The sequence below is a fragment of the Momordica charantia genome, assembly GCF_013281855.1.
Source record: "Momordica charantia cultivar OHB3-1 chromosome 10 unlocalized genomic scaffold, Mcharantia_2.0 BLBB01000010.1, whole genome shotgun sequence".
In the NCBI taxonomy this organism is placed as follows: Eukaryota; Viridiplantae; Streptophyta; class Magnoliopsida; order Cucurbitales; family Cucurbitaceae; genus Momordica; species Momordica charantia.
This window is the reverse complement of record NW_028275158.1, coordinates 7,609,897-7,637,890: the sequence shown is the minus strand read 5'-3', so window position 1 is coordinate 7,637,890 and position 27,994 is coordinate 7,609,897. Positions and strand designations below refer to the sequence as shown.

Here is a 27,994-nt window from a genome sequence, read left to right as displayed (position 1 = left end):
AGAGAAAATAGAAAAAGAGAGAAATAAATGAAGAGGGAAGGTGTCACATTTTGCACCTATAAAACCCACAAAACTGGCTACTCTGTCCACACCACTACCATACATAAGTTTTGTTTGGCTGAAGGAATCCATTAAACATGAGTGGTGTTCTTCCTGATAAGTACAGAGTTTTCCTTCATTTGGAGTCTCCTACTGTTCACTGGAGGCATGGCAAGCCCCCAACTTATGAAAGTGTTAATCAGCTCTTTGAAGATGGCAGAACCAAGGTAATTTTCACTTTCACACTTCTTAATTTCCTTCTCTACCCTCTCTCTCAACCAGATTTCCAGAGTTCTTACTTTCCCTGTCTAGATCTCACTAAGAGGCAAATGATCTAAGATAACACAGCTCTCTCTATCTATCTATCTATCGATCTCTCTCTGTCATATCATCTCTTACTAGTTACTTGGTTTCCTTCTGGTAGGAGTGGCCCAAAGGATCTCTGGAAGAAACAGTGCAAAATGCTATAAAATCATGGGAAATGGAGCTCTCCCACAAGACTAGATTACAGGATTTCAAGACCATAAACCCTGAGAAGTTCAAGCTTTTTGTAAATGGTATGTAGTTTGTTTTGTTTGTTTGTTTGTTACTACCATGCAATTAAATTCAAGAGAGAGAGAGAGAGAGAGAGAGAGAAAAGGTAAAAACAACACTGGCTTAACTGACAGATACATGCACATAAAAAAGTCTTCCTCAACCAGCCAACCAACAAATTTGAAGAGATGTTATTCATTGATAAATGTGAGCATGGGGCTTCATGACAAAAGAAATTTCTCTACTATTAACTATTAAGAAACACAGATTTTTGGGTATTCCATTTAAACAGAGTCAATTTCTATCCAAAGTTCAAATCTTGACCAACAAAAAGTGACTTCGGAGATCATTTTTTTTGTCATTCAAATAAAGCAAGATGGTATGTACAAACCTGATAGTTTTTCTTTTCTATTTGTGAGTGTCTAGATCAACTTACATGCACTTCGACTATCAACAATCGTCTGTCTCTGCAATATTGCAACAAATATTAAATCATGAAATTTAATTAAACATTGAAGATGACATAATAACTACCCTAATAAATAATAGTTCTTGGAAAGGATTTGCAAAACTTACCATAAATCAATTCCTATCGACTCAATTTTCTCTGTGGTATGTAGGAAGAGAGGGGCTGTCAGGAGAAGAAACGCTGAGGCTTGGGAGCTACAATGCATTGATGAAGAGTTCTCTACCAGAGGAGTTTCAGTATTACAAAGCAGAGACAGAGACATTTGAATCATCTCATGAAGCATTTAGGTCCTGTTTTCCAAGAGGTTTTGCATGGGAAGTTATAGAGGTTTATTCAGGTCCTCCTTTGATTGCCTTCAAGTTCAGGCATTGGGGTTTCTTTGAAGGACCTTACAAAGGCCATTCCCCTACTGGTGAATTGGTTCAATTCTATGGCTTGGGAACTCTCAAGGTAAAGTTTGAGATCCAAACCTACCTAATCAAACTTCTCTTATATAATTTGAATCAGCAGATGCCCAAACAAACATTGAGCATGACCTCTAGTCAAAACAAGATAATAAATTTAGTGTCCAGGATACTTACAAAACTAGTATTTTCAGTTGAAACACCTTGAAAAGTGCTTCAAAAGCATTCTAAAAAACCTTAAAATGTATAATGTGTAGCTGGATACCATGAAATATTTGAGAAGTGTTTTCAAATGCTTGAACACACTTTTAGAATACTAAAAAAAAGTACTCCCAAGCTATAAAATATGCGATAAAAGAGCACCTATTGAGGATTTAGAATCTTGAAAGTTGGTTGTGTATTATATTTGCACAGGTTGATGAATCACTGAGGGTTGAAGAAGCTGAGATCTACTATGATCCAGGAGAGCTATTTGGAGGTCTTTTAAAGGGAAAAACTACCTCACAATCCAAAACCCAAGACAATGAGAAAGATTTGTCTGCTTCAGTTGGCTGCCCATTCTCCAAACGCAAGGAGTAGTCTAAAGAAAGTTGGTCTGAAATATGTTCTGTAACCTTCAATAATTTCTATCTATTCAAGAACTTCTCTATCTTTGTCACTCTAGGCTTCTAAGTTTTCCACAATAAAAAGCACAACCACATATGCCTCATACATCAGAGCAGCATAATGTAATTGCTCATCTGTTCTACTTCTAATGATACATTTTTCAGGATAGGCTTCCTAATTCAACTAGTTCTGTCGGTTTGTTTACTTAGGTAGCATAACAGTAGAACAAATACAGCCACTAGGAAGAACGATATACATATGGACGGTCCAAAGGTTCTATAAATCATCTACTGTAATTCTGCCATAACTATCAAAATGCAAGCTTCCAATGTTTATAACAAGCTAAAAAGCACAGACACTTCAATTTGGGTAACGTGTCCATATCGGACAATCTAACACTTATTGAAGCAACTCTCAATAGATGTGGGTCACACACTAGGTGTACAAAGTGAATATGGATTAACCACTTGTTAGCATAAAAAAATAGACATAAATAGTAAAATAGGACAAAATAATAAATTTTGAGAGCAAAATACATCAAACTAATTTTAAGTATGAAAATCCATAAACTTATTGACTTTGAATTTCCGTCTCGATAAAAACGATATATACTTGAAAAAATTGTAGTCCGTGTCCTAGATTTTTAGAAAATGATATGCCACCATATTCATGCCATGTCATATCCATGTCTTGTGTTCGTGCCATGTCATATCCATGTCTTGTGTTCGTGCCCATGCTTCTTAGATAACAAGAGTCTTTAAACAGGACACATCAAAACTCAAGTATATAACCAAAAAAAGATTGTTCTCAATCTTCTACCGTCAAAATTATATAAAAGGCAGCGCATAATGATTCAAACCATGGTGGCCATTTACCTAGGATTTTAATATCCTATGAGTTACCTTGGCAACAAAATGAGGGTAAGGCAGTTGTCCCGTAATATTAGTCGAGCTGCGCGGCGCCGGATAAACGGATATCAAAAAAATAATAATAAATAATAAAAGGTAGCACAGAATATCGTCCACCCAAAAAGATCATAAAAATCTCTAAACTAAACTCTTCAAACAAATAATACACAGAGACAATCGTAATTTAACCTTACTCGCAAAGAATAAGCAAGGAAACTCAAACAAATTATAGATTAATTGGAAAGCAATAAAAGAGCAGAATTGTATTTTTATATTTTGAATTCTGCTCTGGTACAAGAATTAAATTAAAGATTACATAAGTTTCAACCGACCTAATTCACAAAATTTAAAAGCTATTGTATGTACATGATGTAGTATAAAGATTAGGATAAGCGCTGATTAAACAAAGACCTCATTTTGCCGGAAGTCTGCCTTTGTGTCCATCCCATTTTGGCATTCGTCCATAAGAGCTAAACTTAACATTTCTGTGCAGAACTGATCATCTGGTTTCAGCCATAAAGCCTAGTTCACAAACAAGAACAAAGCAAAATCAGACTGATGGATGCGGAAATAAAATATTATGCCTAAATTCTCAATATTACAATATGCTAGAGGAGAGATTGTTCAATTAATTTTTTATCGAGTCTGATTTTGTAACTCTGATGTCCCACAGCACATTTTAAGCTAAGTTAACACAAAATGCTCTACACAATGATTCACATAATTTTCAAATTTTCTTTTCATTGCAGCAAATAAAACTGTAACATTTACAGCGAAGGTACACAAACCAGTAAATCAGAATAGGCCAGTTTTCTTTTTGGGATAAGAAACCGAGAACGGAGAACCAACATAAACTAAAAGAGAAAACAAAGCACAGCCCAAGGGCCGAGGTGGAGGTCACCCTCCAAAAATATCTGGTGTAAGGTCTTCCAATCATACAACATCATGAGGCTATAATTACAAAAGAAATTCTTATGTTTGAACACCACCAAGAAGTTATACAACATACGTTGTTCCACCGAAAATCCTCAACTTGTTTCTTTATGCAGGATAGGTCAGATTTACAAGGTACATAAGCAGAATAGGAGAGAGTTATGAAACTGAAATCAAGTCAGTAATAGCTTACCTTGTGGTAGTATGTAATGGCTGCAGTAAAATGATCCTGCATAAAAGGACAGAGAACTTTATTTTAAAAGCTTGTACAAAGATATTAAAATAATTAAACCAGCAACTCGGGAATATGATCCAAATTCAAACTAATACTAATACCCCACCCACCCAAAAAAAAATCCCCAAAAGCATTATAATCCACATCTAATACACAAGGAAATATTCTATAGAAAGAGTGGATTCAAACCCAATTGCTTCAAAACGAAACTCTAGGTCAAAACTTTTCCAAATGCAGAGTTTTTCCTATTAATGGATATTAGAGAACACTTCCGACCCATTTATAGGATGCTGATTCTCACAGGAATTAAGCTAAAAGAAAATTGATTCAACATGTACCAAAATAAAAATACAAAAATAAAAGGTTAAACATATTTATATACCTCATTGATAAACAAAACACGAAAAGGAAGAGAGAAGAGAAGACTTCAAATATTCTAGTACCTGCAAATGGTAAGTGTATGCAAGACCGGCATAAGTGCTAAGACTTCTTGTTGACAACGCTAGTGCTTTCTCATAGTATGTAATTGCTTCACGGTACATCCTGGCACAAAAACAATTAGGATCAATCAAATTCGTGTGGAACCGGGAATTGGTGCAATGGCATAAAACATGCCGCATATTATGCAAACTGAACCGAACTGTGCACACTACACTCCTAATTGAGGTATATGCTAGTGACATAAGCTTTTGTATAAAATATAATTTTCAGAAAAATAAGGCATTCGACATTTCTTTGAGATAACATGTCACAAAAATACAGGAAATTCAATCTGAAAAAACGACAAAAGCTAAAAACTAAGCCAATGATAGGCAGATATAATATATACCAAAGTTCTTTTAATAAACACTACCACCATACTTTAGCTTTCGGTAAGAATGGGCAAGATTCACCACAGTAGGCTCCCACATTTCACTCAAAGGAGATGGAATGCAGGCCAAAGTTTTCTCAAACCACCATGCAGCTTTATTGTACCTAAGGATAAGACAATACACTTACATTAACAATTATGACTAAACACCAAGAGGTAATATATCAAAACCTACAATTTCTCCCAATCTATGAATTAAAAGTAAACATTTTTATCAAGGGTCAACAACTTTACATGAAACAAGTCTGCAAGCAGAAACTGTCTTAATTTAAGAATTAATATTCAGTCACTTGAAATTCAACAAAAATAAACTAAAGAATTGAGGATAAAAGTACAGGTTATAAGGGTAAAAGTACTCTGCATAAACCAATTTACAGTAGAACATATATCTTTCCTTGCTATCAACTTTCCGCTCAATTAGAAAGTGTTCCAAGTCCATCGCTTAACATATTCCTAATTTTAAAATTCCCCAAGGCATTATGTCTAGATGTAACCTTCCAAAGATTTCCTTCTTTTAAAAGCTTCCTCCCTCACCTGTATTTCAATAATGGAAAACGTCACAAGCTGCTCCCATGATCCTATATGTGTAACTTGACCACATAATCAAGGAAATCCAGTTCTTTCATCTAGTTTAAATGCGCCATGGAGAAGACATGGAGGAAAAAAGAAAAAAGAAAAAAGGGAAAAGCACCAATTTTTCCATCCCTCTAACTAGACCTAGTAAAATGAACCACTATACCAATTTTAGAGCACAAAGGTAGTAAGCCTATTGATTAAATACACTATTCTCAACTTGAAAATCAGAATATGAAAACCAAGTGACTAACATAATTGAAAAGGAGATGTTTTATTTTGATGGTGAACTTTTGGGTCAAACATTAATATGCTTAGGACTCACCCATGTTAGGAAAAATTACCAATCTTCAATAATAAGATCTTCATAATCTAACATATGTTGCAAAATATATATAAGCTACTTGGTTTCTCATGATTTAAATCATTTAGTATTGAGATCACAATACACACATATATATATATATATATATATAAATGAACCACTATTCGAGGCAGGAAGCATAACTGCTAATAAAATTTAGTAAAATTAGGAGAGAAAATATAGATACTCCTTCATGTCATAAGCAACAACTCCAAGCTCATTATAAACAAGAGGGTCTGATGGACAAATTGTCTTTGCCTGCATAAAAAACTGAACATGAAAAGACCATTAAGATAGTGACATTTTCAAAAAACAGTAACAAGTTAATAAGGAAACATCTGATCATTTTTAACCAGTAAGAAATAATGAGGGGAAGACCGAAGAGGGAGGCAACAAAAACCAATGGATTCGAGGCATGCATGAGAATTCAACTGATAATTTAAATCAATTTCATTAAATTTCTATGATCCTACTTTGGACATTCACGAAAAATATTTCAAGCTTTAAGATACCAACTAAAAACTAAAATTATTTTATATTCTTGGTTCTGTAAAAATGCAGCTGCAAAGGTACAGAATAAGACCCATCTTCTCTATTTGGATCATTGGCCAATTAAAACATTCTTTGTGTATCAGGAAAGATTGACGATGACTATAAAAATCACATTAACAAACATGGGAATAAGAATGAATATTCATGTAAGGTTTGTCAATCATGGTATGCTATATGAGGTTTAGGTAATACCTGCTCAGCAAGCTTAAAGCTGTGGGTTCGCATATATTCCATCCCAATGTATAAAGTTGGTAAATGACACCTGGAATAAAAGAATATCAAGATCCAATCTGCATAAAGGAATTTCATGAAAATAAGAGAACTAGCCAATAACTTCATACATCTTCTAAAAATGATAAAAAAAATCAAATTTTATAGCATTTATCAATTAAGAATTGTAACAGATAATAAAGGTAATACTTTCACATTTTCAGCTACCAAAAATAACACACACAAAACCCCTCAAGAACAATAAAATTAATTACCCTGGAAATAACCGAGCACCAGTGCGATAAGCAGACATTGCTTGATCACCCTCTTCTTGAGCAGCATAAGCATTTCCATAACCTATCCAAGCAGGAGCAAATGTCCCATCTAGAGTTGTAGCTTTGCTGTAGCATACAACAATAAATATCAGGAAAAACTATTCCGATTGGAAGTATCAAACTCCTAATTACCAATAGAGTTTATATGATTACTCATGAGAAATGGTTTATTTAGAAATCCCGACAAAATAAGACTTGCCGCAAAAGATATATTTGAATTCATGGATTGAGAAAAGAATGAGTTATTCCATCAATAAAAGGACAAAATTCCTCAAATCATGAGCACAAACAGAAAACTTAAGATCCACAAAGACATTTGGCAACCCTGATATTGTCATCTTACTAGAATTCAGGCTAAGGTGGGCAGATGGATCATCAAGCAGCTTTGGTGTTTACACAAGTACCATGTTCTAGTAGAATCCAAGCTAACAAAAGTGGATAGGTTGGTAATCAAGACACTACGGAGTTCTAGATGTCACTTAGCAGGTTGGCCATTTGGTAAAGCTAAAGAGGTACAGCAAGGAATAACACCGTATGTGGGACGTCAATTCTACTAAGGTGAAGGAGGTGGCTGGTGGAACTTCCACTATTTCGCTTACTTTCTCATTGCTGGGCAAGTTTGAAGACTGGGACACTAAAGTTGTTGTAGTCTCAACTGTAATAAATTTACATAAAAGCACCCAATTGGAATTAATTACAAGTAAGAATAATTACAAAAGAGCAACAATATCTGACGTTCACCTGAAATACTGACGCGATTGAGCATACTTTTTGATACAATAGTAATAGCAACCGACAGCAAACCATGACAAAGCCCTGAAAACAGGATATCCCAAATAAGTGATAGACCTATAGCAAGGGGGAGTCCAAATCTAACAAGAATATCAGTGTGGTCCTGATATTTGATAATTTGGCAAAACTTGTCAAAATCACAGTTCAACCAAGGAAAAATAAATTCGTTCAGCAACTGACGAATATAAATTTCTGATACACAAACCACTCACTTTTGAGGATAGTCCTTGACCAGGTTGGATGCCATTAGATATAGTTCGTTTGAATGTCCAAGCTCCATTGCAGCGGCTAAATGTACCAACGTACTTTTTAAATGGAAGGGATCTTTTTCAAGCAGACTGTCGGTGGAAGGTGGAAAATAAATAAGTAAAAATAAAGTAAGGAAAAGAAGGGATAGTTCTAATGAAATTATAGCAGTAAATTGATCTATTTTCCTAGACAAAGACAGTTAAAAACTTACACAGAGGTAAGTTCAAAGCATTTCTGATATTCACCACATTGATGGTAGTATTCAGCTTTGCATGCTAAAAGATCAGTGTTGGTTTTCAGAGTCCGCATAAATGATGGATCAGAACTTTTAGAATTACAACTTTCTTTTTCCAATTCCTTGAATCTTGCTTCAGTGATATTTTCTTTGTCATACTGGAGAACAAGAAAATAAACAAATTAGTTAGAATTACACACGCACGTGAAGAAAAAATGTTGCAAGTAAAAAGTAAAATCCTAAAGATAAAAGTGCACGTCATAGGAAAATAGAAACCTGCTTGATATTCATTACTCATTATAGATGAAAAATAAGTTGCATCCTTCTCACCTTCTTTATTAAGCATGCATAAAATGATGAGAGCCATCCATCTTCAGGGCCAAATTGCAATGATGAAAGTAGACTTGATTCTGAAATTTGATATCATATAAAAAAAAATTATATTATTAATAATCCTATTCCTAACCAAAGAAAGAGGAAAAACAAAAGAAATATTACAAGCAAAAATACAAAACCTGAACAAATCGTTGACCAAATAATGGGATAGAAAAAGCAATACAAATATGTGCAAGTGTGTGTAGATGTATTATGTGTGCATGTGCGTGTGAGTGTGCGTACACACACAATCAAACGTATTAAGTTCTAATTCTTCTTAAAATGCATAGTGCGAGAATTACCCTCATCACAAGTCAGCATGTGACTTTCTATCAGGCACTCCAAAGCCTGGAGCAAAATGGACACAATAAATGGTATTCATTAAAAGAAGGAACCAAATGATAAAAATAAATATATTATATCTATCTTACAGATTTATAGCAACACCAAAAAGGAAGCTAAGAGATATATTGTTGTCTCGTCTTTGAAAAGACCAAGACATTTAGCTGAATTGATGATGTGGAAAGACGTTCATGCAACCAACAGCAACAGTAACTTTCAGCTTCTTAAACTTCAGTATACAGGAATAGTATCGGAAAGCTATATTAATCCAAAAATACCAAAGTTCGCAAAAGAAAGAATCAGATTTACCTCATAACATAGAGGGTCGGCTTTGATAGCAGCTTTATACCTAAGCATCGTTACAAAAAAGATAATAAAAAAATCAGAATAATAAATGAAACCATTCATTATTGTTGAAGTTGCATAGTTTATGCCAAACTATATAGTTTTTAGGGGAGAAAGGAAAAAAAAAAGGAAAGAAAGAAAGAACATACACCCGTGGAGGTAAAAATGAAATCATAAACTCACCAAAGTCGAGCCTGAGTGCGGTTTTCCAAAGCTTCATATGCCTTACCTCTTAAAAACCACGTTGCTGCAGATATCTGTTATAGGATAGAAAACAGATGACCCCTTTGTGAAATAAATGATTGATCCAGGATCTAAACATCCAGAAAGACTTTAATCGAGGTTCTTTTCACATGAAACTTTGATTTGACATGATGTAACAGAGGATTACATTAATCTCACGATCCTCACAATCTTTTTCGAGGTACATGCCACTATGATCCTTATTATCAAGAACATTGCCATGCTCGTCCACTTTAGCATCACCAAGCATCGCAAGGCATTGATCCCACTCCTTCAACTCCTCCTGGTCAATCAAAAATTTAAGCAAAACAACATTAATTAAAAACAGAAAATCTAACCACACAGCGTCAAAACACGCTTGAAGCTCAATTTTCATAACAAGTTAATACCAAAACTTTTGCTCCCCTGCCTGACAGTAAATTTAATAGTTTCTAGACGTAAAGAAACTCCTATACCCCCGGTATTTCAAACTTTTCTAAGACCAAATACTGATCTAATTCTCCCTGTTTCTGTAATCTTTCACTAAAATGTGAAAGAATAGTTCTCCACTATTGATATAACTACTGTAAAAAGGTATTTAAATACAATTAAGAGAGGTAGCAACTATCTAATCCCAACTGATCACAACTAATCACAATTAATAAATACAGATAACAATTTCCTCATCAACATAACCCCACCATTCAATCATCCACGATACCATAAACACAACTAACCAGAATAATCCCCAACTTATCATATTCAAAAGCACGCAGAAATCATAGGATGCGTCTAAGATGAACACAAAAGCACAGTAAATACCAAAGTTCTGAGTAGCTTACAAGGCACTTAGCAGCGAGGTACCGAAACCGAGGGTCACGGAGGACGATCTTGGAGGCGTTGAGGAGGTGAAATGCCCGACGAAAATGACGTCCAAGAAAGAGGGCCTGCGCCTGCATATAAATGTCGGCTGGGTCCTCAGTGAACGCGGCGACTTTGTCGGCGAAGAAGATGGCGGACGAGTACAAATGCTTGCTCACGCAGTCCCTGACTACGCCTCTGAGCTTCTCGATTTCTTCCTCCCTCATTTTCATGGAGGTTCCTGGCGCAGAAGAAGGCGATTCGAGGAGCAGGAGAGAATTGGGAACGCGAGTTCTTCCGGCGACTCGAGAGTGGGAAAATTGAAGAGAGAACGAAAATGGGCGGGAGGTTCTGTGGTTTGTGGATGGGCTTGGAATGAATGGGCTTTTTGAATGAGGATGAACAAGGAAGCCAATACACAATGGTGATCTTATTATTTAAAAGATTAAATTACAACTTTGTTTTTAGTCACGATGACAAAAGCTAGTATATGTCTCGATTATTGAGTTATGCTTGATTTTATTGTATTTTAGTTGTCTTTTTAGTTATCGCTAACGTCTTATTATCATAATAGCTAATTAAATTAACAAATAAGAAAAAAAAACTTTCTTTTAGAAGGAAACTTCTTTGCATTAATAAGTGAATGTCATTTGGACTACATTTGACATGAGTGGATAGTTAATAGCATTAAGAAGTTATTGGAGGAAAACAAGAGGAGCGAGAACTAATAGCATGCTTAGCCAAACGATCTGTCAATCAGTTGAAATCTCTATTTACATGCACAAAATTTATCTCCTAAAACAACTCCATCTCCAAATTTTTTTTCACCCAAATATTTGCCCAGTCAATATCTTCTTCTTGGTCAACAAAAGTTGGATCCTTTGAGATAGTCCGATTCCAAAACCTTACTTGTGAGCGAGGCAAAGTCGATCCCTGATGACAAGCAATTATCGACGTGCAAAGGTAAACTCAGGACAAGTACATTAGCATGATAAAAGGGTAGTTGAGCTAAAAAATTAGATTATTAGATGTGAAATATATCTCAAGACATAATTTGTTGTCCCATCATTGAGCATAATGGTTAAAATATCTTGTTCATTATCTTGAGGTCATAGTTACGATCTCTCACCTCTTACATCTTACATTTGTTGTAATAAAAAAATACTTTATTGTCCACTTGATATAATCTTGTATGCCGCTTATTGTGATGTTATCTCAAATTATAATTTATTTATTCAATCAATTTATTAGGGCATTTAAATAATAATGTCAATTATATGCATTTATTATAGTTAAGGTTTAAAGGGAAAAAAATGTTTGTGGACTAGATAGGTGAACTTATTTAATATCATTGAAATCTTAATTGGGTGTTTGTACTTTTATATAATTTTAATTTGGTTCCTCTAGTTTAAAAAGATTAAGCCATGAGCATAACTTTATTATAATTTTGTTTATATGATTTTAAAAGTTTCAATTTGGTCGCTATGATAGGATTAAACCTCACAAATCATTCCTACACTATTTTTTACTCACCTAAGAAACTTTTATTTAATCTTATTTTTAACAAATCTCTAAACTCCAATCAACTAATACAATTAGTCAATAAAAAACATAAGTTTATTGTCACTCTTTAACATAGTAATGCTAATAACAACCACGATTTGTGAGGTTTTAAAAAATCATAGAAATTAAATTTTAATTTTAAAATTATAAACAACAAATTGATATTATGCCCAAATCACAAGGTCCAGACCAGTATATCAACTACCTAAACAAATTTTTTAAACTTTTTTTTTCTTTCAAAGAGCTTGAACTAAAACCATTTATTTTGAAGTGATTTCATGATTTTTAGATTTCTTTTTTCTTTTTTTTCTTTTTTTGCAAATCATTTTAAATGTTGATTATAAGCGGTTAAATTACACTTTCCACCCTCATTATACAAATCAGAGAGATCCAAACCCAGCGACAGACCAAGCGAGTTGGGGCCCAATCCCGACCTCGGCTTGGCGCCGAGCCCACTTTCTCTCCTCTCCCATTAGGAGAGGTGTCTCGGTCCACGAATCCCTTTGATCCAGTGACGACGGATAGATGGGCTCAACGAGAAGGTTTCAGAAGGCAAGACTCCTATAAATGGAATTACTCGCTGAACCCCTAAAGGTAAGCAAAGAAAACCCTAATTGCTTTACTGAGTAATTCTCTCAACGCTGACTTAAGCATCGGAGCCGTATGAACGAAGTCACACCGGTTTAGGACTGCTCGGTTTTGCAGGTATCCAGTTCCGTGATCATCAAATTTGTTGCGTATTTGGCGAGAACCAAGAAAGCCAAAATCTCAGCATCAACACTATACCACATTATCTCAATTCAATATTTATAATTCTAAAAGTTTAAGAAAGCTACCAAATATCTCTACGTCATGGCGAACCCTGAAATTATATATATTTTCAATCTAAAGATGCATTCAAACTTGTAATTTCACATAAAATCTTCATCCTATTGGGGTAAATTTTTGGGACCAGTTTCAAATTATAGCCGCAAAATTTTATTACACGATTTTTGTATGGCACGATGAAGGACAATAGTAAATGTTTTATTAGGAAAAAAAAAAACCCTAATAGACTAAATTGAATTGAGGTTTAAATACTATTTTTATTATGTGTACTTTTTTATTTTTGTTCATTTTAATTTTATACTTTAAAAACATTAATCAAAAGTACATTTTAATCTTATACTTTAAAAATTTGTATGCAGTTTATATGCAGTTTCAAACCAACTTAGTTCATTTTAAAATTCGTATGTAGTTTCAAACTTAATTCATTTTATTCCGTGTACTTTTAACATTTTAATCCATATACTTTAAAACAGCGACCAATTTAATCCCTATTTTAAGTGTTAACACAAATCTTATACACAATGAAAACCATTTAATAAGAACTGAGATAAAAATGAAAATGAAGCAACAAAATTGGTCACTTTTTTAAAATACAAAGCCAAAACAGACGTTTCGAAAGTACAACGACTAAAATGAACAAAAACAAAAGCATGAACCAAAGTCGAGAGTACATTGACGAAAATAGTCCTGAATTAAAATTGAAGATTGAAGCAGGAGGTGGACTAAAAATGTAATTTTAACTGTTATAAATATGAAGTTCACATCATAAAACAACTTAACAACATATGAATGAATATAAGGGTTCATCATCATCATCGTCATAAGCACATCATGAATTCTCATAGATCTCAAAGGGGGCTAACAGACTAAAATGGAGGACATTTACCATAGAAACCACAGCTAATGATTGACAACAACAGCCAACCACGAACCAATCATGTGGCCGAGGAACCCTTCTGTAATACAGCAAAGATCGATCGTCTGGGGGATATCTTCCTTTTTCTTAACCTTTTTTTTGGGTCCTGGTCTCTCTTCCAAAAAAGAAAAAAAAAAAAAAGAAGAAGAAGAAGAAATAGTACAGTACATGAAATCCAAAATCATCCCGACATATTACCGAAGTTAGCTCGAGCAACATTTGATTCTGTTTAGACCCGATTCGTCTTTGATGTTTATTTTCTCCCCTTGGGCAGGGACAGAGGAGGCAGATCCATTTTCTCCGCCCTCAACGGCCTTCTTGCTTACGATGTGGTAGATCTGAGTGAGGACCTCGGCGAAGGCTTTCTCGACGTTGACTGCTTCTAGTGCAGAAGTTTCTATGAAGTAGAGTGATTCCCTCTCGGCGTAGGACTTGCCATCTTCGGTTGGAACAGCAACAAGGTGGCGAAGATCAGATTTGTTGCCAACAAGCATTACTACGATGTTGGAATCTGTGTGGTTCTTCAGTTCTTTTAGCCACCGGTCCACATTCTCAAATGTTGCATGACGAGTGACGTCGTATACAAGGAGTGCACCGACAGCTCCACGATAGTAGGCACTGGTGATGGCACGGTACCTATAAACACAGAAGCCATGCAGATCTGAACAACTAATTTTAACATGAGATGGAGATTGTAAACTACATCATATAATCAGTCTACCAGACTTGTATTGATGAAGAGATCTTTCCAACTAATTTATAAGAGAATCGTAACCCAGTTTCCTACAGGATCACATCACCACAGGAATTTTAATTTCATAATCAACATTCATAGGCATCATTACATGTATAGAGAAAACAAAAGTAAAATCATGGTTAACCAAAAGCACATCTTGTACTGCAGATCATTCTATTTCTATTATCAGATGCTTATTCTGTGGAGGGGGTGTTAAGAGTGCAGATTCATAATTATCATGGAGTGGCGCCATTTTTTCTTCTGTGTTTCGGGGAAATCCAGTACATGAATAGCATATAGGCAAGTAAATGCCACTCCATATAGCAGGTTCAGTTTTTTTCAGAGATAGCTAATTTGACAAGCAATAAAAAATCATAATAGCGAGAATACAAGCCCGAGAACCTATGACAACGTTCCGCACTCACTCGACGATTCCTGCCCGTGTCACAGTTTCTATCATTTTATAAATTGTACAGAAATGACATAGTTTCTCTGGTTGGTAGGAGATTCTAAACTACTTCTAAGTAATGACAGCACCAATTCGAGCTCTCTAAAAATAGGGAATCAATATCTCTGACCGTGTTCAATGTCCCTGCCGACCCAGGTCATAACAGAAATTTCATTGACATCTTTGTTTTATTTTTGCCTCCTTAGGCATTGTTAAACAGAAATCAGAAATCTGAGGAGGTACAAATACAACGCATGAAAGAAAATTTTAATTAATTCCCCCCCGGAATACAGGAAATGAATTCCTGTAGAAGGAAGCCGAATAACTTTATACTTTTCTCGGGGCAGAGGGGAAAGAATAATGCGAAGAATCAAACAAACTTCCTGTTGCTACTACAAATTGTAAAAGATTTGAAAAGGAGATGGCTCAAAGCACACGATCCAAGGAACAGAATCCGCAAGTCTTCCTCAACAATAATATCTCCGTGTCCGCTCGGATAATTCCAAGTTCCCAACTACTTCATTAACATCTACTAAATGAATTCTTCACAAAGAAATGCTTTCTGAATCTAAGATTTTCCTACGTCATCGACCAGAGTGATTTGATTACTCATACAACTACGTAGTAAGAAGAACAAGCCTCCACATCAGAGTAAGACGACATCAAAACCGACTCCGCGAGCACGAAAACACTCAATTAAACCAGAAGAACCCAAGATTAAGAAGAAACCACAGTCGGTACCGAACAGATCTAGGTTATTACATACCTCTCTCAAACCGGAACACGCTAAACCCCAGAAATCAGAACAGTTCCATCTCAGAAAAACAGCAAGCAACCAGAATCGAAAACTTAAAGCAACTCATGCGAATCAAGGGAAGCAAACAAGAGAAATCCAGAGGAGAAAACGAAACAGAAAAAAGAAACAAAACCTCTCTTGGCCAGCAGTGTCCCAAATCTGAGCTTTGATAACTTTACTATCGACATTCAAGGTCCTGGTGGCGAACTCAACACCAATGGTGGATTTGGACTCGAGATTGAACTCGTTCTTGGTGAATCTGGAGAGCAAATTGGACTTGCCGACGCCGGAGTCCCCAATGAGAACCACCTTGAACAAGTAGTCGTAATCATCATCGGCTCTGTAGCCAGCCATTGTTGCTCCGATTTGGGCTCAAAACTTTACAAAGAAGAAACAGCGGAGGGGAGAGAGAGAGAGAGAGTTACTGCGAGTAATGGAAGGGAAAATTTTTGATGGAATGCAGCGCTCGAGTGGGAGGGAAGTGTGTGAAATCAATAAAAAAAAATGGAGAGAAAAAAAAGCGCCGAGAAAGAATGATGTTTCGGGGCAAACAAAATTAAAATAATAATAATAAATAATAAAGGAGCAGTGTGAGGGAAGGTCCATGGTTGCTTATCCTGAGCCTGCACGCTCCTTTGATCCAACGTCTCTCGTTTTTTTGATTCGGGAAAAAATCAATTCTTAGCCTTTGAAGTTGGTCGAGTTAATGAACTTGATTTGTTTTAAAAGAATAATAAACATTTGAGTTAATGGTAAAATTTCTCTTTGTCGAGGAGAAGATGCGGATTCAGTTCCCGCTATTTGTCTAGGATTATGATAATGAGTTTACGGTGGATTTACAAGGTACGATAACTTATATGTTGTCATATATCTCCTTGAATCTAGGAACTTTTATCGACATGGGCGTAAAAAGGATATAGATGAATGATGTTTCTTTCGACTTTTGAAGCGTTATTTTAATTTGTGAACTTTAGAAAGATAACTATTTTGGTTTGTCTTGAGCAACTTGTGTGACTTCAATACATGTCTGTCTCAACATGTTAATATTAATGCACGCTCAAATCCACGTTCTTTGCTTTGAGAGATGCATTTTTCATACTAATTAACGTGTTCAATGACCAACTATGCTTTTCATTACTTTTTTCTAATTAGGAATTCATTGGAAATACTTCATACAATTTTGTTAAAGCAAAATAACATAATGATTATATTGGTTGTATTTTTATTAATTTCATAGACTAAAGTAAAGTTAATAGACTAAAGCAAATGTGTTTAAAAGTTAACGGACCAAAATAGAATATTCTGAAAAGTTTATTGACTAAAACGAGATTTAAACCTAATTAATTTTTATTATAAGTTTTCCTTCAAATTGAACTCATGGCATTTTGATTAGAGATAGGTGTTTTAACCACTTGAGTTATGTTCGGTTTGACTATTTTTAATAGTTAATAAAATAAAAAAGAGTAAAAATTTTAACTATAGCTAAGTATAACGTTTAACTACAGTTTGAGGACTAAAAATAAAATTTTAAATTTAAAGACAAACTATTTTGTTTTCGTTTTTATTTTTATAACGTAAATTTATAAACAATATTTCCACCATGTATTTTATTGTTTTGTAGGAAAAAAAAGTGTACAAACCCATCGAGACAATGCCCAAATATAGCTAAAAAACAACCAACATGACTAGAAGAATAGGTAAGTAGCTATAAAAATGTTCATAATTAGCTATCAATATTTAAATTGTTTGAGATCAAACCAACATTTCATACAGTAATTTATAATTAATACATGCTACACCTCTCAATAACCCGATGAATTAAAACTTCTGGTACCCTACTATATACAATAAACTCGAGGACTTCTAAAACCTAGAGAGACAATATTGGAGGGAGAAATAGCTCAAATGTTGTAGTAGGATTGAAAAAAGAAATTTATAATTGATAATACATTAAAAAACAAAATTTATTTGAATTAAAATACTATTTTATTCCTTGTACTTTCAGTTTTCGTTTATTTTAATCCCTATATTTTTAAAATATTAATTTTAGTCTCTGTACTTTCAAATTTTGTTAATTTTATTCTTCATTTTGGTCTTTGTACTTTATGGTCACTTCATTTTATTTTTTAATCTTATTCCTTCTATCACGATTTCAACCGGACGCTACATTCAATATATTTATATTGAAATGTAACTATGACTTTATTAAGCGATTTATGTACTAAATATATATATATATATATATATATATATATATATATATATATTAAGCGATTTCTATTATGGGTAGAATTTGTGGTAAAAGTTTGAAAATATGGGCCAAAAATACCATTATTTAAAAGAACACAAAAAAAAAACATTTTGAAAACATGGAAAAAATGAATCAAAGTTGAAAGAATAAAGACAAAAACGAACTTTTTGAAAATACATGAGTAATATGAACTAAAACTTATACATACACCAAGTATTTTAACCTATTAGTTAAAGTGTTTGGACCAATAAGTGATTTAACACTACATTATAATATGAAGTCCATAATTCAAACTCTTGTAATTTTCATATTAAAAAAGTTGGATTCCGACATGAAGTTTAAAAAAACCACTTCTTGTCGTGGAAAAATAAAAAATGGCCAAATTTAATTAAATTATAGAAAAGACAAATTACACTTGTTTTTCATATTTGCATTTATTTATTTAAAACATAAAAATTTAGAATGAATATTGCATCTTGTGAAATTAAAAACAAAAGTCTATCAAGGGATGAAATTGTAATATTTTTAAACATTTAGAATGAATATTGCATCTGATGAAATTAAAAGTTTTAACATAAAAATTAATAGGTAAAAATGATAAATTTCCCATTTTATTTTATCTCTCTCCCTCAAACGATTTTTTATTTTTATTTTGATTTTTATTTTTTTGGTGGTTTACTTCCTAATTACTCCAACAATAACATTCTCTGTACTTTAATAACTGTTTCATAACGGTCTCCAAATATTTAGAAATCACGTTTTGACCCCTTTAAATATTCTATTTTACATTTTCAGAACGTCCCCAATCTGAAACAAAAGGCGCGCTCTCCAGCTTCGTCTTCTGCAGCACTCCTTCTTCGTCTTCGTCTTCGCCGACAAGTTTCTCTTCTCCGATCGTTTCTCCGATGCCGATCTCCGCCGCTTCTTCTTCTTCTTCCTCCTCCTCCTCCTCGTTTCTCGAATGTACCAGTCCGACGAGTCCGAGCGTTCAACTCGTATCGAAATCGGTATCGGATCGGCTTCTCGGCAAGTTCTTCGACGCCTCGCAATTCGACTTCGATTACGAGCAGAGTAGCTTGTGGTCTCCGCCAATTCCGAGGCGAGTGTTTTTGGATTCGCCGGCCGAAGTTTGCTCCGGCTACGAGGTTTTCTCGAAGCTCGACAGTGCGAAGAAGGCGTGGAGGAAATTCGTTATCTGTTTCAGAGTAAGTGCTCGCGAATCGCGATCGTATTTTAATTTACTCATTATTGGTTGCTAGGTTTCATTTTCTAATTGGTTTCGGAATCGCCTCGCTGTAATTTAAAAGACTCTGAGGCAGAGGCAGATTTAATTAGGATTGTTTGAGAAACGCGTGAAAAGAATTGCGTTAAATTAAATGCTTAAATCGAACGTATTCGCGGATAAATTAACTTTAATCAATCGAGCGAGAAATCAAAGAGGAAAACAAAGAAAACGGAAAATCTACATTTACTTTCCTAATTTCCAAAGTAAAAAGTTAGAATCGTAGAAACCGTTATCTCTTTATTGTTTATGAGCATGATTTCGTTTTCTGTTTACACTGCAATCTTTAAAATTGTATTAACTGTATTCTTGTGTTCATATCCATGAAGATACGGAAATCATCATGTTTTAATGGTATGATGTTAACTAGAAAATTGTGGTGTTTAATGCAGGGATTTTGGTGTTCTTGGAATCCATGATTCCACCTTACAACTTTGTTGAGTGACTCTCCCTCTCCAACTATGATATATGGCTGATTCATAATGATTCAGGAAAAAAGGAAACAGAAATTAGTTTTTTCTTTTGAGGATTCTGTTAATTGTATTCTTATTTAGTACCATTGAAGAAAAAAGAAAAAGAAGAAATCAATACTCACTTCTATTTGCCATAAAAACTGGGGCAAAAAAAAAGGAAGAATATTCACATTATTTGGCTTCTCCCTTTTCACTGTGTAGAATTTGAATTTGGTATATACAGCGACCCTTCAATCTCAGACATACTCAGTCCTGCAGCTGCCATGGGGATATTTTATGCAGAAAAACAAAAGGGGAATTTCAGACTCTGCAAACTGTCTCCGTGCAGGTAAGGTAAAGCCACAATATATATATATATATATATGTATACATTCCTTTACTTTTGGATAAGCTAAAGAACACAAGGAACCAACACCAAGCACTGCTTTTGCTTCTTTTTCTGATTTCAATCCTCCTTTAATTTTGTCTCTTGTAAGCTTCAATTTGATTCCTTTTGTTCATCATACATAAATGTGACAGGTGCTCTTTCTTAGTAGCCATTTCAGGGGTTCTTTTTTTTTTCCTTCCTGTCTTCTCACTTTTATGTTCTCTCTTTCATTCTTCCATTCAATTCACAAATCGTCTTTCCTAGCTCATTTCTGATATTGTAGTCTATTTTTGCTATAATAATTCAATTCAATTCACAAATCGCCTTTCCTAATTCATTTCATCCTTCAATTCAATCCACAAATCGCCTTCCTAGAATTCACAATCCTAGCGCATTTCATTCTTCAATTCAATTCACAAATCGCCTTCCTAGAATTCACAAAATGCTACAACCAAGAGTGAGAAAATGGTTAAAGGGGTGAGAGGAGATTTTTTTTTTCAAAAAATAAATTAAATAATTGTCAAACTTTTTTTTTACTATACCTCTTCATCTTCAGAGCGAGCCTTTTTTTTTTCTTTTTCTTCTTTTTTTCATGAAAATAATTGGCAGTAAATACTAAACATTGTCCACCATTGAACAATTGAAAACTTATTATTTTAAAAAATATATGTATTTATTTGTTTTTACATTTCTCCCTTGGTTGTCAACTATAGTAAGAGGTCAATTTTTTTTATTGGTCTATTTTTATTGTATTTAGTAAATAAATAGATTACACTATCATTTTTGAGCTATTAGAAATACACCATATGAAAGAGTCAATACAGGAGTTCTAGGTAAGCATGTATGAATAATACTTAGGCACTCAGTCTTGTTACTAATCTCCACTAAAATATTTTGATACATAGGAAACACGAATAGATGAGATGCTTTTTAAGTTTTGCCCGGTATGGAATGAACTTATAATCATGGAATCGACTCGATCATAAGGATTATAAGTTCATAACCCTAGTCCATTCCATTTTGGGCGGAACAGATCTACTAATTCTCTTTGATTCCAGTTAGTAAGAGGGATCTAGAACTAAGAAACAGATTCTAGAAACTAAACTAAAAAAAGGGTATCCTGAGCAATTTCGAAGTGTATTACCTTAGCAATTTATACTTGTGAGATGGTAGATAATGATTATAGTTATTGGTTTTTTTTAATTACACCTAATTATGTCAATTTTGTCTTTTTATTCTAAAAATTACAATTTCATTTATATAATTTAGCTTTTCAATTACAGCACTTTTGACATAGTTAATATTAAAGTATATATGTTCAATTAATAGGTCATAGGCGAATCTATATCTCACAACTAAAAAAAATTATATATTAACCACGAACATTATATTAGTCCACACATTTATTTTGCATTGCATTTAACACGTTTCCAGGATCCTACTCCCTATGGGAAAATGAGGAGCTTTGAACTCAGACGAGTATTATTAATCCATACAAATAATATTAAGAAAACGTGCAAAAATGTAATAAAAAATTGATATTTTGAAATTTGAAATTTGAACTGTTAACTTTCAGTGGGCAAATTACAATGGCCTGATACAAGGGGCCCAAATCACATTCTTTGACGACTGAGGTCCAAGGCCACCTTCATTTAGGCTTTCATAAAAATAAGTATAGGATTTTTCTTTTTTTCTTTCTTTTTTTTTTTAAATAAAGGTTACTTTATTCTCATTATTAAAATTATCCCTTTTTCATTTTTTTTGAGAATTTAAAATTATCCCTCGAATTATACTAATTATCGTTGAAACAGATATTGATTGAATTACAAATGCTCCTTTATACTTTTATCATTACCAAAATTATTTATTGAACTAAATTATCATAGAAAATAAATTATAGGATAATAAGCAATATTAGTGTAATCATTAAAATCTTTTAAATTATAATTATTTATTTTCCAAATGGATCTAAATAAGACACCTTATGGTCTATCTACTAATGTTTTGTTGTCTTTTCAAAATGATATTTTTATCTACTAACATTTTTTTTCTTTGTTTTTAATATATTTTGAAAATAATTTTAATATTTTAGCCAAATTTTGAAAGAAAAAAAAACTTTCAACCATATAATCTGTAAACTTTTAAAATAAAAGTGTTTGCCAAATTGGATTGGACTTTAAATTCTAAAGACTCGCGAGAGTGATGGATAGATGAATATATTATCTCTCATCACACATAATTACAGAATACTTATCTATTTAAGAATGAATATTTGAAACTACTGAAGTTTTTTTTAGTACAACATCTTGGGGAGGGAATTCGAACTCGCAACCTCATAGTTTGAAGTATATGCTAATTACCATTGAAATATGCTCGTTTTAGTGAAATTACTGAAGTTGATTGGTAAAAATTAAATAGTATGATTTGACGACTAGATGTCTGCTTAATCAAATATTGGAAATATGTAGTATATTTGAAACACAACACAAAACATAGTAGATATAAGGTACAAGTTGCCAACTTTAACATAATTCAACTGGTTAAGACATATTAAAAGGTTTGAACTTCAAATCTCTACTCTACATATTATTGAATTAAAAAGGGTTTAAAAAATAATTTAAATTTATATTAAACAATGGAAGTTTGTTTCATTTATAAAATGGAAGACTAAAATAAAATATTAAAATAAAAAAAATAATATGGAGTAGAAATTTAAAGGGACAATTGTGAGTATGACAAAAACATTTAGTAAAATTAACAAAATAGAAACCACATTTAATTTTTTCAGTACTTTTTTTTTAAACGGAGGTCCAGTTTTAAAACGATAACTTTACCCAAATGATATACATCTGTAATATATTTATAATATATGTGACTACCGATATATGTATATGATACACATCTTATATATTATTGATGTGAGTGTATGGTATACTTACAATATGTATGTGATATACATATAATATATTACTTATATGAGTATATGTACCATATGTATGTGATATACATATGATATACTACTAACATGAGTGTCTGATATACTACTGATATTAGTAAAAATTTGTGCTATATTTGAAAATTTTAAAAAATATGTGACATATTTTGAAATACATAAAAGATTTTTGCTACCTACTGCAATTTTTTATATTAAAACATACCATCATTGCAGATTACAACATACCATCATTATTGATGTATTCATGGGTTGAAATATGTTCCGATAAGTAAAATAAGATTTTTTTTTAAGAAATAAGTTGTTAGAGGAATTAAAAGAGATTTGACAGCCATAAAGTGAGAAAGGAATTGGGCTCAAGAGAACCCAATCCGTTAAAGAAAAAATCAGTCCAAGGCACAATGGGATGCACAATGTGATGCACAATACATGGCACAAATGCATGACATAACCATGCATTGTGCGGCACCCCCTTCCAGCCGCACAATAAAACACTGAAAGGGGGACAGGTGAGCGGAGCCGCCGCCTTGTGGCAGTAGGCCCCGTTTTTGTGCGGCCTATTAGATCGCACCCTCTTTTTCAACCATTTTCTTTGACTACCGCCAAGGAAGCCGCCACCATAGTGCGGATATTTGACATAAGATGCCCACCGACTTTCTCTGCACAATTATTGGTCTTATTATAGAGCCAATTATAGAGCGGCGGTTGGCTTTGACAAAAACCTCTTTGACTTTTCAACACCTGTTCACACTGCCATCAAAACCTATAAATAGAAGTGAGGTATGTCATTCTCTTTCAAGTAATTCACTCGAGACTTGCTCATTTCCTCTCTTCCACGCTTAAAGCTCATCAACTGACTTAAGCATCGGAGTGTGGTCGGCCGACACCACACCGGTGTTTTCTTATTTTCTCTCTTATTGCAGATCCAAGCCCCTCCAAACTTTCGAATGAAATCCTTATCCAAAAGCTCGACGGTCGATTCTCCAGATTACTTGGTTTGCTCGACCCGACCCGAGTTCCCAAAAATTGTATCAACAGTTGGCGTCGTCTGTGGGGACGACTATCCAAAAACAAATTTTCACATCATGGACCCAAAAGATGCCCAAACTATTCCAGAGGAAACTAGGGATTTCGGGCGAACAGAACATCATGGCCAGAAGCATATAGCATCCCGACCAACCTTCCGGCGTCCGATTCAGGGTGCTAGGAGGGCACAAGAGAACATTACGGTGACTACCCAGCTCGTAGACGATACCGAGGTGCCTCGGCAACGTCGAAATAAGTACACCCAAATTAACAGAGATGTGTAGGGACTGAAGGGAGATATGGCCCAAATTTTGGATCTGTTAAAACAAAAAAGACACTCAGGAATTTGCGCCAGTTCCCCCTCTCAGGGACCACCCGTTCGAGATCCAATCAAAGGAAAGGCTCCCATAGAAGGTGAAGACGAGTCCCGAACAAGCCCGCTTCCAAAATTCTTAGGAGAAACTGACCCTAAGAGGAAACAACCGACCCAGGAATCCCCCAAATAGTGTCAATTCCCCCATGGCTCGCATTCCAAACAAACGACGATACCACCAGACATGGTCACGAACAGATTTAGAAGGAATGGATACCAACGACCTGCGGGAGTTCCTGGAAAACCAAAGAAAAGAACATGAAAGTCGAGAACAATCGGATTTGCGCGATCTCCTCAACCATCGTCGCCAAATACCTACTGAGGAACGTCCATGCGCCACATTGAGTAACCATAATGGCTACCCCAATAAGATACCAAACGAAGAAGAACCGCGTGATGAGTCGGGCACCCCATTCGCAGATAATGTCATGGCAGTAGCAATACCGCCAAAGTTCAAATGGCCAACCATGAAGCAATATGATGGAACCAAAGATCCATTGGACCATATTGACACTTTTAGCGCCTGGATGGATCTTCAGGGGGCTCGTGACGAGATAAAATGCAGGGCATTTTCGTTAACTCTTACCGGTCCAGCCAGTACTTGGTATCGACAACTTAAAAGGCAGTCGATAACTTCCTTTCAGGAGTTAACTCGTGCTTTTCTGACACAGTTTGTAGGGGGACGTGAACAGAAGAGGCCAGCTACCTACTTACTGACGCTTCGACAAAAAACTAATGAAAGCCTACGCGAATATATCGTCCGCTTTAACAACGAAGCCCTCAAAGTTGAAGGAGGCACTGACGGAACTGCGTTGACTGCTATCATGTCTGGGCTACAAGATGAGAAGTTTCTTTGGTCATTAGGTAAGAAAACTCCAACTACCTTTGATGATTTTATCGCTCGAGCTCAAAAACATATGCATGCTGGAGAACTACTCAATGCTAGAGAAAATCCGAGAAATACTGCCCGAAGCCCTAAGTTAAAAAAGGAAAGGCAGACCTTTAGGCAAAATCCTAAAAAAAGAGCAAAAGCTGACTACCAGCCTAAAGATCGACAGTTCCCGAAAAACATTCGAAGATATACCACAACAATTGTACCAGTAGAGCATATCTTGATGAAAATCAAGGATAAGAATCTCCTCAGGTGGCCCGCTAAAAGACAACAGGGAAATTTTCCCCGAGATCGAAGCCGTTAGCGTTTATTCCATAAAGAAGCTGGACACAACACTGCTGAATGTGTTCGCTTGAAAGAAGAAATCGAAACACTGATACAACAAGGGTATCTTCAAGAGTTCGTAGATAGAAGAGGAAGAGGTAATCGCCCTCCTCCGCATGATGGACCGCCAGCAAATAGGCAGCCCGATCCGCGTGAGATCCGGACGATATTTGGCGGACCAGCTGGGGGAGAATCTAGTAGAAAGAGAAAAGCTCGGGCCAGACAAGCACGGCGTGAGCCTTATGACCACATCGTCTGCACATCCACATCGAGGCCTTCTGAATTCACCATATGCTTCAACCGTTTTGATGAACAAATTCTACACCAATCGCACAACGATGCACTAGTAATCGCGCTTACCATCGTCAATATCCAAGTACATCGTATACTGGTGGACAGAGGTAGCTCGGCTGATGTCCTATCATTACGAACATTTGATGCTATGAGAATCGGTCGAGAACGATTGAAGGCGTGCAACACTCCCCTGGTGGGATTTGGTGGAGAACGAGTCCACCCAAAGGGAAGCATCGAATTACCTGTCTCATTTGGAGAAAGTCAATGCATCCTTAACAGGTTAGTGTGCTTTTTGGTCGTTGATTTAGATTCGGTATATAATGCTATCCTAGGACGACCCACTATACATAGTTTGGGGGCTGTACCTTCCACTTTACATCAAGTTATGAAATTTCCAACCCCATGGGGAGTAGGGAATGTGCGAGAAGAGCAACGTATTGCTCGTGAATGTTACTATATGGCCCTATGTCCCGAACCCGTCATACCAAACATCAAACCACTGAAATCAAGCGTCGATACTGAAAAAGAAAGAAAACTTTCTGATATCCCAACACTTGCCCCACTCAATCGAGATGAGGATACATTGTCAGATCAGTCAAAGAATCCCAACAACACTCTTGGAGAACCAGCAGAGGCGATTGAAACTGTACCCCTACTTTCCGAAGAACAACGAGTTAGGATTGGTACGCAAATGGGATCAGAACCCAAAGAGAAATTAATAGCATTTTTGAGACGTAACGCTGATGTATTTGCATGGTTACATGGCGACATGCCAGGAATTGATCCCCAGGTGATAGTTCACCAACTCAATGTGAATCCAGATGCCAAACCTGTGATCCAAAAGCAAAGACCGTTCAACGCTGAGCGAAATCAAGCTATCTCGACGGAGGTGATGGAACTCCTTAGAGTAGGATTTATACGCGAAGTGAATTATCCACAGTGGCTGTCCAACGTGGTCATGGTAAAGAAACCTAATGGGAAATGGCGAATGTGTGTCGATTTCACGGATCTCAACAAAGCCTGCCCAAAGGATAGTTTTCCCTTACCACGAATAGACCAATTGTTGGACGCCACGGCCGGTCACGAAATGTTAAGTTTCATGGACGCTTATTCTGGATACAATTAGTTACGAATGCACGAGCCTGACCAGGAGAAGACATCTGTCGTAACAGAACGAGGACTCTACTGTTACCAAGTCATGCCCTTCGGCCTAAAAAATGCTGGAGCAACCTATCAAAGGTTAGTAAATAAGATGTTTGCACCTTTAATTGGCTGGAATATGGAAGTCTATGTGGATGACATGCTGGTAAAAAGTCGACTCTCAACCCAGCATGAGAATGACCTGGCAGAAGCTTTCAACATCCTACGAAAATACCATATGAAGCTAAACCCTGACAAATGCACTTTTGGGGTATCTTCCGGCAAATTTTTAGGATATCTGGTTCATTAGAATGGGATCGAAGCCAATCCAGACAAAATTCGAGCAGTTATGGAGATGACATCGCCCAAGACTTTGCGTCAAGTTTAGAGCCTTAACGGACGAATTATTTCTATACCTCGCCGTCTCAGAAACGGCAGTGAGTTCGGCCCTAGTCAAAGAAGAAAATGGACGCCAGGTACCTGTGTATTATACCAGCAAGGCACTAGTCGATGTTGAGACCCGCTACCCGTCGATTGAAAAAATGGCATTAGCATTAATAGTGGCAGCCCGGCGACTGAGGCCCTATTTTCAGGCCCACGCCATCCACGTACTTACAAACCTTCCGCTGAAACAGGTCCTTCAGAAGCCCGAAACTTCGGGACGATTAATGAAATGGGCCGTGGAACTAGGAGAATATGACATACGATATAAGCCTCGAACAGCTGTTAAAGGGCAGGCAATCGCCGACTTTATCGCTGATTTAACTCCTGGCTTAATACCACAAAGTGAAGATATCCCCCTTGGCACCCATGACGGTCACTCAGCAGATCCAGAGCTATGGACAATCTATGTAGACGGATCCTCAAATGGCCAAGGT

The 27,994-nt window shown here is 35.4% G+C and overlaps 5 protein-coding genes across 5 annotated transcripts; 3 read left to right on the top strand and 2 right to left on the bottom strand.

Moving 5' to 3' along the window:
- The first annotated feature begins 73 nt into the window (after positions 1 to 73).
- LOC111012921 (pathogenesis-related family protein) lies at positions 74 to 2,235 on the top strand. Its single transcript, XM_022287236.2, has 4 exons — positions 74 to 266; positions 464 to 596; positions 1,194 to 1,492; positions 1,861 to 2,235. Exons 1-4 carry the CDS (start codon positions 138 to 140, stop codon positions 2,023 to 2,025), a joined length of 726 nt encoding a protein of 241 aa, XP_022142928.1. The 5' UTR covers positions 74 to 137; the 3' UTR covers positions 2,026 to 2,235.
- Positions 2,236 to 3,164: 929 nt separating this feature from the next.
- APC6 (anaphase promoting complex 6) lies at positions 3,165 to 10,835 on the bottom strand. Its single transcript, XM_022287197.2, has 16 exons — positions 10,436 to 10,835; positions 9,763 to 9,897; positions 9,555 to 9,628; positions 9,336 to 9,375; positions 8,987 to 9,032; positions 8,640 to 8,719; positions 8,286 to 8,467; positions 8,038 to 8,163; positions 7,775 to 7,849; positions 6,974 to 7,099; positions 6,681 to 6,750; positions 6,124 to 6,206; positions 4,990 to 5,103; positions 4,572 to 4,671; positions 4,087 to 4,122; positions 3,165 to 3,482 (listed from the first exon to the last, which is right to left on the bottom strand). Exons 1-16 carry the CDS (start codon positions 10,685 to 10,687, stop codon positions 3,360 to 3,362), a joined length of 1,662 nt encoding a protein of 553 aa, XP_022142889.1. The 5' UTR covers positions 10,688 to 10,835; the 3' UTR covers positions 3,165 to 3,359.
- A 2,728-nt stretch (positions 10,836 to 13,563) lies between these two features.
- Positions 13,564 to 16,256, bottom strand: LOC111012877 (ras-related protein Rab11D). The gene is made up of 2 exons (XM_022287176.2): positions 15,875 to 16,256; positions 13,564 to 14,397 (listed from the first exon to the last, which is right to left on the bottom strand). The coding sequence occupies exons 1-2, from the start codon at positions 16,093 to 16,095 to the stop codon at positions 13,965 to 13,967; spliced, it is 654 nt and encodes a 217-aa protein (XP_022142868.1). The 5' UTR covers positions 16,096 to 16,256; the 3' UTR covers positions 13,564 to 13,964.
- A 2,536-nt stretch (positions 16,257 to 18,792) lies between these two features.
- LOC111012878 (uncharacterized) lies at positions 18,793 to 19,921 on the top strand. Its single transcript, XM_022287177.2, has 2 exons — positions 18,793 to 19,197; positions 19,667 to 19,921. Exons 1-2 carry the CDS (start codon positions 18,898 to 18,900, stop codon positions 19,691 to 19,693), a joined length of 327 nt encoding a protein of 108 aa, XP_022142869.1. The 5' UTR covers positions 18,793 to 18,897; the 3' UTR covers positions 19,694 to 19,921.
- Positions 19,922 to 24,612: 4,691 nt separating this feature from the next.
- On the top strand, positions 24,613 to 27,102 carry LOC148208474 (uncharacterized). The gene is made up of 2 exons (XM_088118733.1): positions 24,613 to 25,657; positions 25,721 to 27,102. The coding sequence occupies exons 1-2, from the start codon at positions 24,613 to 24,615 to the stop codon at positions 27,100 to 27,102; spliced, it is 2,427 nt and encodes an 808-aa protein (XP_087974859.1).
- Positions 27,103 to 27,994: the final 892 nt, after the last annotated feature.

Excerpts from the sequence above, each read along its gene's own strand:
- LOC111012921 (XM_022287236.2), top strand. The coding sequence starts at position 138 with ATGAGTGGTGTTCTTCCTGATAAGTACAGAGTTTTCCTTCATTTGGAG. Across the intron at positions 267-463 it reads TTGAAGATGGCAGAACCAAG|GAGTGGCCCAAAGGATCTCT; the intron begins GTAATTTTCACT and ends TCCTTCTGGTAG. Across the intron at positions 597-1,193 it reads GTTCAAGCTTTTTGTAAATG|GAAGAGAGGGGCTGTCAGGA; the intron begins GTATGTAGTTTG and ends TGTGGTATGTAG.
- APC6 (XM_022287197.2), bottom strand. The coding sequence starts at position 10,687 with ATGAAAATGAGGGAGGAAGAAATCGAGAAGCTCAGAGGCGTAGTCAGG. Across the intron at positions 6,207-6,680 it reads GCTTTAAGCTTGCTGAGCAG|TTTTTTATGCAGGCAAAGAC; the intron begins GTATTACCTAAA and ends TTTCATGTTCAG. Across the intron at positions 4,672-4,989 it reads CATTCTTACCGAAAGCTAAA|GATGTACCGTGAAGCAATTA; the intron begins GTATGGTGGTAG and ends TTTTTGTGCCAG.
- LOC111012877 (XM_022287176.2), bottom strand. The coding sequence starts at position 16,095 with ATGGCTGGCTACAGAGCCGATGATGATTACGACTACTTGTTCAAGGTG. Across the intron at positions 14,398-15,874 it reads GACACTGCTGGCCAAGAGAG|GTACCGTGCCATCACCAGTG; the intron begins GTTTTGTTTCTT and ends CTGTGTTTATAG.
- LOC111012878 (XM_022287177.2), top strand. The coding sequence starts at position 18,898 with ATGCCGATCTCCGCCGCTTCTTCTTCTTCTTCCTCCTCCTCCTCCTCG. Across the intron at positions 19,198-19,666 it reads AATTCGTTATCTGTTTCAGA|GGATTTTGGTGTTCTTGGAA; the intron begins GTAAGTGCTCGC and ends TGTTTAATGCAG.
- LOC148208474 (XM_088118733.1), top strand. The coding sequence starts at position 24,613 with ATGGCTCGCATTCCAAACAAACGACGATACCACCAGACATGGTCACGA. Across the intron at positions 25,658-25,720 it reads TTTTCCCCGAGATCGAAGCC|AAATCGAAACACTGATACAA; the intron begins GTTAGCGTTTAT and ends GCTTGAAAGAAG.